A 9319-nucleotide genomic window follows, 5' to 3' on the forward strand; every position below is an offset into this window, starting at 1 on the left:
CTAGTATATGCAAAAAAAAAATAGATATTTTAATACTATCATCGAAATACTAAACCCTGAACTCTAAACCCTAAACCCTTAGGTAAATCATAAACACTTGGATAATCCTAAATTTTAAATAAAAAAAACTAAACACTAAAACAATAAATCTTAAAAATACTAAAACCTTAATCTTAGTCCCTAAACTCTTTTTAGGATTAAGGGTTTGGTATTTTTAAGATTTAGTGTTTAATGTTTTTAGTTTAGAATTTAGAGTTTAGGGTTTAGTGTTTTGATGACGGAATTAAAATATTTTAATTTTTTTTGTTGTTGCATATATTACTATTTTTATTTATTTTTAACATTTTTATTTTAAAAATATAATATAACTTGATAATATTTTGTTTCCTTTTTTAAAAGATATCAATTGTGAAATGAGTGATTTCTATTGGCTGGGTGAACCTCTAGGTTCACTCTAGGGGTGAACCTAAGAATAGTCTATCTAAAACTTTCGGATCGGATCAAATTTAAACAAATAATAAATCAAATCAAATTTAACATATAAAATTTTTAGTTCTAGTTCCGGTAACAGCAACTAAAAAAAAATAGTTTTTATATGGGAGAAGAACCAATCAATAATCACAAAATCCAATTATAACACGAGTAGTCCCCACTTTTATGTAAACATCTCACCCAACGCCCACCTGCAACGTTGATATCCCACCATCCAACGGCATCTGGCTTCTCAGAGATACAATTAATCACAGCCGTTGGATTAAAATAACCTTTCACACTTCTTACTCTTTTCAATAAATAAAATAAAACTCACCATCTTCAGTCTTCACTCACTCCATCTCCTTACTCCGATCGAGCCACCGTTGCACTCGATCTCGCCGGGAATCTCTGCATTCTCTTCACCGTAAGTTACTCTCTTCCACTCTGCTTAAGTCTCTCGTTATATATCGTAGTTCCCTATCTTCACGCTGATAAATCTAGTGAAACTGAGCGGATAAACAACCTACTAGTGACTGTGATACTTCGATTGAATCCTTCTCTCAGATCTGTATCCGCTCGTGATCGGTTTCAAATTTCGATTCACCGTAACTCGAAAATGTATATTGATCTTGCTTTGATGTGTTTGGATCTGTCTGATCTCGGATCGCGAAAAGTAGTTGATGACATTTCGATCCGATCGTGGATTTGGATCTGTTTGATCTCGGATCGCGGGACGTAGTTGATGACATTTCGATTTGATCGTGATTTGGATCTGATACGGATTGTTTAATCGAGATTCTTGTTTGTGTTGTGCATTTGATTTTCAGAAGATGAGGGAGATCCTTCACATTCAAGGTGGACAATGTGGGAACCAGATAGGTTCCAAGTTCTGGGAAGTTGTTTGCGATGAGCACGGGATTGATCCCACTGGCCGTTACACTGGAGACTCTGATCTGCAGCTGGAGAGGGTGAACGTTTACTATAACGAGGCATCGTGTGGAAGATATGTTCCTCGTGCTATTCTCATGGATCTTGAGCCTGGTACTATGGACAGTGTCAGAACTGGACCTTATGGTCAAATCTTCAGGCCTGACAACTTTGTTTTCGGGCAATCCGGTGCTGGTAACAACTGGGCTAAAGGGCATTACACCGAAGGAGCTGAGCTTATTGATGCTGTGCTTGATGTTGTACGCAAGGAGGCTGAGAATTGTGACTGTCTTCAGGGTATGTCAACTCTACCTTTATGTTGACTTTAAACATTTCTTATTGAAGTGATGCTTATGATTATGAATTTCTCAGGTTTCCAAGTATGTCACTCGCTTGGTGGAGGGACAGGCTCTGGAATGGGAACTCTGCTGATATCTAAGATCAGGGAAGAGTATCCTGATCGAATGATGCTTACTTTCTCTGTCTTCCCATCACCTAAGGTCTCAGACACAGTGGTCGAGCCGTATAATGCTACACTTTCAGTTCATCAGCTGGTTGAAAATGCTGATGAGTGTATGGTTCTGGACAATGAAGCTCTCTACGACATCTGTTTTAGAACACTTAAGCTTACCACTCCTAGCTGTAAGCCGCTCCCATGTCCCTTATCTTTAATTTATGTATGATTCTTTCTGTTTGTTGATGTCTTGGTGATGGTTTGAATGGCAACAGTTGGTGATCTGAACCATCTGATCTCTGCAACCATGAGTGGAGTTACATGCTGTCTTAGGTTCCCTGGTCAGCTCAACTCTGATCTGAGGAAGCTTGCGGTGAACCTAGTCCCTTTCCCTCGTCTCCACTTCTTCATGGTCGGTTTCGCTCCTCTCACCTCCCGTGGCTCCCAGCAGTACCGGGCACTCACCGTCCCTGAGCTCACCCAACAGATGTGGGATTCAAAGAACATGATGTGCGCAGCAGACCCGCGTCACGGACGGTACTTAACAGCCTCAGCAATGTTCCGCGGCAAAATGAGCACAAAAGAAGTGGACGAGCAGATGATAAACGTGCAGAACAAAAACTCATCCTACTTCGTGGAATGGATACCGAACAACGTGAAGTCAAGCGTCTGCGACATAGCGCCGCGAGGTCTCTCCATGGCGTCGACTTTCGTTGGGAACTCCACGTCGATCCAAGAGATGTTCAGGCGGGTGAGCGAGCAGTTCACAGCCATGTTCAGGAGGAAAGCTTTCTTGCATTGGTATACAGGTGAAGGGATGGACGAGATGGAGTTTACGGAAGCGGAGAGCAACATGAACGATTTGGTGTCGGAGTACCAGCAATACCAAGACGCAACTGCAGATGAAGAAGGGGAGTACGAAGAAGAGGAGGATGAAGAAGTGGAGTATAATGATTGAAAATGCTACTGAGGTTACCGTTTTTTTTTATCAATCACCATTTCATGTTCTTATGTTCTCGCCCGTATATGTTTTCTTATTGAGTTTCATGTGTTGTTGTTTGTGATTGTCTGTGTGTAAAAGTGAGGTTGGAGCTCAAATTTTTTTTTTTGGTATGGTGGTGTTATATAATAATATAATTGAGTGCGTTATGTTTGCAAAGTATACCACGGTTTGATTGTCAATGATTTAATTATTGTGGGCCAATTAAGAACAGATTAAAATTAAAAGCACGATCTTGCAAATTTAATTTTCTTATTTATGAGATCTTCCAAAGCTTGAAGAGAGCAGAGCTTAGTTAGATAGAACTTAGAACATTCAGATTTTAGAGAGAGAGAGAGAGAATCTGAGGAGAAAAGGAAGCCATGGACGAGCAAGAGTTTCGCAGCCGTCTCCAACTCTTCCCCGTTGTGCGCTCTGGCGACTACCGTGTAAATCTCTCTTCTCTCTTCCCTTTCTAACTGGACAATCTCTTTTGTTGTGTATGCATTCAAAGTGTTAGTTTATCTACCTGGTTCTCGCGGAAACCCTAATTTCATAATTTTCAGTTGTGTATGCATTCAAAGTGGCTATTACTAGCAAGTAGCAACTTGGTATGGATCTTAGGTTCTTAATCTGATCTTTAGGAGTAGTCTTGTAGTCAACATCTTTGACGTTACTGAGATTGGGAGTAGATAGTGATGGAGTGTTTCTTAATGTTTTTTTGAATGAACAATTACAATTATAGTTTATCTGTCATCTAAGTCTGGTTTGTCTGATCCAGAATGTATAAGTCATAACTCTTGTCTGTTTTTTTTTTTTGTTATGGTTTCAGGCTGATTTAGATTCATCAATTTCAAAGCAATCAACTTCACTCTCAGTTGTTGAGCGAGATTTACAATCTGAGGTCTTTTACGAATCTTTTTTTTTCTTCTTTATTTTCTTTATGATGTTAAACGCTTGTAATGTGATGAGACTTGGAACCATTTCGTAGGAGGTAAATGAATGGCACGATGCAACCAGTGTTGCTGATCCGGAAAACTTAAAAGATCGGAAGACCAATCAAGGTATGCCCCCTTTTCTCTCTTATGAAGGATCTTAGCTTTCTCTCTGCAACCCAATTTTTTTGTTACATAATTTGAAACAACTCTTATACCCACCTACTCAAATGTGTCTTAACTGTCTTAAGTGAAAATAAATCAGCTTCTCACAAAGTTCATTGGTGATAATTAGGAATCTATGTGATCTGTTTTTTGGATTATTGGATTGTTGCTTACTTGTTAGCTTTTGTTGTGTTTTTCACAGACTAGGTGAATTTATTCGTTATTAATTGGGAAAGTTGACCTGTCTGATTTACCTTAGAGACATTTGATCCAATTATAACATTTCATTTTTGTAATTTTGTGTATGTCATGTGTTTTCCTCAGCTTACTGTGTATATGGTTTTACGTGATCTGACCAATGAAATTAAACCATCCCTGCTCCTTTAGTCAAATCAAAATCTCAACATATTCATTCATGTGTTTGCTTGCTCCTTCAGAAATCATGTACATCGTTTTTTCTTCTTTTTTTTTTTGTTGCTGCATGATTTTGTATCCCTTGTCTTAATTTCCAGACATTTTATACAGATACGTTCTGGGATAAGCTGAAAGCGGCTGCTGAGAAGAAGGTAAAATGATCACCACTGACTTTTTTCAAACGTTTTCTGTTGTTTATAAAGAAGATTTATAGTCTGATGTTTGTCTATAGAGTTGTAGCTAATAGTTTAGTAAACCAAGTTTATATCTTAGATACTTCTAGTCTTCTACTGACATAACTGACTCTTGTTCATCTCTGATTCCACTACTTATAAAACCTCAATGAAAAATCTTTGCAGGTTGGTAAGGTTGAAGCAGAGAGATTTTGCAAGGCTTTCGAGAAACTTCACAAGAAACTTGTATGTTTCACACCAGGCATTATCTTCTTAAGACGTTTTCTGCATATAGGTACTGATTTTTTTTTTTTTTTTTTTGAAACACTCATATAGGTACTGATTACTAAGGATATTTTCTTATCATATGTGTGTTTTGGTTTCAGGTGTATGAAGAGCTGGATCCAGAAGCTGCAAAGCGATACTTATTAAACTCTTAAAAAATTCATGTCTTCATTTTTACTATATGCTTCCAAAGGTTTGATTTGCGTAGAGATACTTCATTTCTCTTTTTTTTTTTTGCTTTTTAATTATCGCAATTAGGTATGAGTGGTCAAAAATCTCGTCTCGTGTTCATCTAATCATGATTCTCATCTTATATGGTAGAGAAAAGTTCTGTTTGTGACATGATTTCTCTTCCTATGTAGAAACAGCAGCAAGTCTTTCCCAAATTCTCCATATTTAGTCGTGTTATTTAAAAAAAAAAATTTGTTTATGTCTTCAAATGTTTATTTCTCGTTTCTTTTTTTGATTTCGACTGTGGAAAATCTACTTCATGTCCCTACACATTTCATCTCGAATCTTGAAAGCGAATGTAATAAGATTTGTTTTTCTCGTCCATTATTTCACGGTCTTTACTTATCCCGACAGCTCTCGTCCTGTTTCTTACATATTGACCTCACCTAGTAAATTTAGTAATTTTAGGTTGCAGATGAACGTCACATTTTGTATGTTTGTAATTTTCTTTTCCTTGCACATCTTAGGTTAATTAGTGTATAACAAGGTTTTTTATACCGCTTTTCTTTACTAATATTTAACTATTGTGTTGATCCAAAATAAAAGTGATATTTTGCAAACTAACGTTTAATACTTCCTCTGTTTCATTATAAGTGTCATTTTAGACTTGTGCATACGGATTAAGAAAGCATTTAATTTTACATATTTTCAATATAAAAACATCATTACCGATACAATTCAACCAATAGAAAAATAGAATGGAGAATAAAGTTAATAAATTTTGCATTAAACTCTAAAACGACACTTATTTTGCAACGCAAAAAAATTCTCTAAAACGACACTTAATATGAAACGGAGAGAGTATTTGCAAGCATGAAGGAGCCAGTTGTAATCTGATATATTTCACATCCAACTCTGCACTGTAAGAGACTTGGCCTTATCATAATTTCAATTGAACAATGATGTTCGTTTCTTCTTTCTTTTTCTTCCTTTGGCCTCAACAATGATGCTCATTTTTTAATCATCAAAAATATTCGTAGCACACGAAATTTCCACAACTTTCATATTCTTTTCAAAGGAAAGATGAGATAATCATGCGTATCAGTAGTAAACTAAACGTATTAATTAGATGAATATTATAGAGAGAGATGAACAAAGAAGCAGCATGTATTATTTTTGAAAGACTCGTTGTTCAAGTTTCAACAGCACTCTTGAAATCTCATTCCTCCACATAGAAAGAGTTACAAATCACGGCAAATCACGTACGATATAATATGTATAGCAGTGTAATACAAAGTAAATGTAATATGGTTTTGGGTTTTGTTTGCCCATATATATATATTTTTATTCAGACAAAATTCACAAAACTTGTAAAAGCAAAAAAAATATATTTAACGATTGTGCAAAGGATTAGGACCTGTGAAGACCCTTCTCTTTCCATCTTCAAAAACATTCTCACCACCTTCATTTGTATATACTCTTGATCCTCTTGACGCAGCATTGACATTAAGACCATGAGGCTTTGGATCCAAAACTCTAGGTTTCTTCAAGCTTCCATGAGTAGAGTGATGATGAATACCAGCAGTAGAGGAGGACGATGAAGCTTTAGCGTAAAGAAACAGAAACAAAAGAAGAAGGATGATAAGAGCAACAGTAGTGATGTGTTCCCTAGATTTTCTTCTGGAGTAGTAATTTCTCATCTTCGAGATATATAGAGTTTCTGTAACTATGACAGTGGAGTTTCAGAATTGATTTTTAGAAAATATAAGAGGGAAAAATAATCAAAAGTTCTTATCAAGATCTCTTAAATTCTCTGTGAAACCGCTTAGAATGAGAAGAGAGGAATGAAAGTGATGGAAGAAAAAGCCATGGAGCTTTTAACCTATGACTTGCTCCAAAAGTTTGCTGCTCTCCCTTTCCTTTTTCTTCATCAATACCTTTATAAACAACAAAGAAAATAAAACCAGTGTTTTTGTAGTATATCATTATTATTTTTTATAACTAAGCTATAGTGAATCATTTCCAAAGATATTAGCTGGATTAAGTTGATCAGGGGTATTAATTAAGTGTGGTTAATCTTTTTACTTATGAGAGTAATGAGGGTGTCAAAAGCATGTAGGTAAGTAATTAAGTGAAGGGTCAAAGAAGAAAGAAATATAAAAAAAGGAAGAAGAAAGGGCCAAAAAGGGGAACTGGAGTGATGATTCTAAGACTTAGCTTTCTTTGGGGAGAATGATGTTGTCTGTCTTCATTCCCTTTTCTCATTGTGTTATTCCTCACCCACATCTACACTCACACACATGAAAAAAATCCACTTCCCACTTGAATGTCCCCTCTTATTTATATATACATCTGCCTTTATCATTTTCCATCTTGTCTTTGTGGAATATTAAACTCCTTTGTTGTTTTATTACGAATTAGGAGAAAAGAACTATCTACACATCACCACAATTGACAAAGAAAAAAACATTTATCTAAATCGTGGATCACCTTCGTATTTTTCTAGAAAATATTTGAAAATTTTCATAAATAAGAAGAAACCAATCAGTGATAGTTTGATGACCTTTTTCTTATCAATTTTGAAGCATATCTCAACTCAATGGTTCATATGTTTTTCAGATGTTATTGAGACTAATTTAGTTTCTTAAACTAAAGTACTGTATAAATATATCCTTTTTACTGAGAAAACGCAAGAGTTTCAGTAAAAATATATATATACTAGGTGTTTTGCTGCACCATGTGCAGTAAAAGAATTTAAAATATTTTTAATAGATAAATATAAATTATATTTAATTTTTTATTAATATTATAAATTTTCTTTTTTTTATCAATATTTTAATATAAATTTGATTTAACTGAACATTAAAATTAAGATAATAACAATTTTGTTTATTTTGAATTATATTTAAGAATGTGCATGTATATATTTAAAATTATAATCTTAGATAGATTTTTCTATCTATTTATTTTAATTAAATATATTAAATAAATATGTAAAATTGCATAATTGTCAAAAATTTAAATTAAACAATATTTATAAAATCTGTAGATATATATAAGAAACTAATGGTTGTAAAAAAAATATAAGAAACTAATGATTTTACGATTTAATTTGATTTTATGATTTAATTTTTATAATTTTCTAAAAATATGTATATTTGAAATATTTTTAATTTAAATGATATTTCGAAATTTGAAATGCCATAATTAAATATATTTATTTTAATGATGATTTATGAGTTATTACCACATTTTTAAAAGGTCCAAAATATAAATCGACAATAAATATAATATATGAGTTATTACCATATTTTAAAACGTTTACCAAAAATATAAATTAACATTAAATATAATTGTCAATGTCATATTAATCTATAAGACATGCTAACAATTTTAGTAGTCATGTCACAATTATTAATCTAGGTGTTTTCCTGCACCATGTATAGTGATAAATTTTTTAAAAGTTAAATTTTATATTTTAAATTGTAATTTATTAATATTATATATTTTATTTTTTACCAATAATTTATATAAATATCATTAATTAAGCATAAATTAAGAGAAAATATTTTTTTAAAAATTATATTTAATAATATATATGATATATATAAAGTTAAAATCTTAGATTAAAAAATTTATTTATTTCATTTGGTTAAATGTATTAAATCAACTTGTACAAAATTACTAAAAATCATATAAAATTGTATAGTTATCAAAAATTAAAACTAAATAATATTTATATAATTTGTAGATATCTAAAAGAAACTAATGATATTACGATTTAAATTGTTTTTTTAATTCAGAAAATTTAGAAAATTTTAGATAATAAAAATTTTATAATTATAAAAGTAAAATTATATAATATTTCGAAATTCAAAATGTCATATTTGAATATATTTATTTTTAGTGATGATTTATGAGTTATTAACATATTCTACAAAGTTTACCAAAAATATAAATCAATATTAAATGTAATATATGAGTTATTGCCATATTCTAAAAAGATTTCCAAAAATATATATCAGCATTAAATGTAATTGTCCATGTCATATTTAACCATATGACATGTCATCAATTTTACTAGCCACATCACAATTTTTTTGTGAAAACGATTGTAGAGAAGACATGTGGTAAATCACTTCTCAAATATAGACTATGGGATTTTAAACAGTAGAAATTATTAATCCAAATCTACTGATCGTATTTAGCGAATATTGTTAATAAAAAAACTGTGCATCTATTCATGGGCTTCTAGATTGAGAGGGTTAGACTGTATAACTGGGCCGGACCCGGAAAAGCCCACGAGGAAGCTTTAAAAATAAACAAAAGAAGGTTGCCAAAT

The 9319-nt window shown here is 32.7% G+C and overlaps 3 protein-coding genes across 7 annotated transcripts; 2 read left to right on the plus strand and 1 right to left on the minus strand.

Annotated features, from left to right (window-relative positions):
* Window positions 1-740: 740 nt before the first annotated feature.
* On the plus strand, window positions 741-3017 carry LOC108847681 (tubulin beta-6 chain). Of its 3 annotated transcripts, none has more exons than XM_018620999.2 (4): window positions 741-898; window positions 1302-1698; window positions 1774-2043; window positions 2131-3017. In XM_018620999.2, the coding sequence occupies exons 2-4, from the start codon at window positions 1305-1307 to the stop codon at window positions 2811-2813; spliced, it is 1347 nt and encodes a 448-aa protein (XP_018476501.1). In that variant the 5' UTR covers window positions 741-898; window positions 1302-1304; the 3' UTR covers window positions 2814-3017. The 3 variants fall into 3 exon arrangements, with proteins under 3 accessions (XP_018476501.1, XP_018476502.1, XP_056861385.1); XM_018621000.2 differs by having other exon boundaries at window positions 769-898; window positions 1305-1698; XM_057005405.1 differs by lacking the exon at window positions 741-898 and adding an exon at window positions 970-1092.
* Window positions 3018-3125: 108 nt separating this feature from the next.
* Window positions 3126-5151, plus strand: LOC108846142 (uncharacterized). Of its 3 annotated transcripts, none has more exons than XM_057005406.1 (6): window positions 3126-3283; window positions 3667-3738; window positions 3826-3898; window positions 4460-4500; window positions 4708-4816; window positions 4908-5151. In XM_057005406.1, the coding sequence occupies exons 1-6, from the start codon at window positions 3218-3220 to the stop codon at window positions 4913-4915; spliced, it is 369 nt and encodes a 122-aa protein (XP_056861386.1). In that variant the 5' UTR covers window positions 3126-3217; the 3' UTR covers window positions 4916-5151. The 3 variants fall into 3 exon arrangements, with proteins under 3 accessions (XP_056861386.1, XP_018474866.1, XP_056861387.1); XM_018619364.2 differs by having other exon boundaries at window positions 4708-4767; XM_057005407.1 differs by having other exon boundaries at window positions 3667-3724; window positions 3824-3898.
* A 1023-nt stretch (window positions 5152-6174) lies between these two features.
* Window positions 6175-7261, minus strand: LOC108846157 (CLAVATA3/ESR (CLE)-related protein 22-like). The gene has a single exon (XM_018619381.2). The coding sequence runs from the start codon at window positions 6675-6677 to the stop codon at window positions 6369-6371; it is 309 nt and encodes a 102-aa protein (XP_018474883.2). The 5' UTR covers window positions 6678-7261; the 3' UTR covers window positions 6175-6368.
* Between the last annotated feature and the right edge of the window lie 2058 nt (window positions 7262-9319).

This window comes from Raphanus sativus, chromosome 3 (genome assembly GCF_000801105.2).
Source record: "Raphanus sativus cultivar WK10039 chromosome 3, ASM80110v3, whole genome shotgun sequence".
Classification (NCBI taxonomy): domain Eukaryota; kingdom Viridiplantae; phylum Streptophyta; class Magnoliopsida; order Brassicales; family Brassicaceae; genus Raphanus; species Raphanus sativus.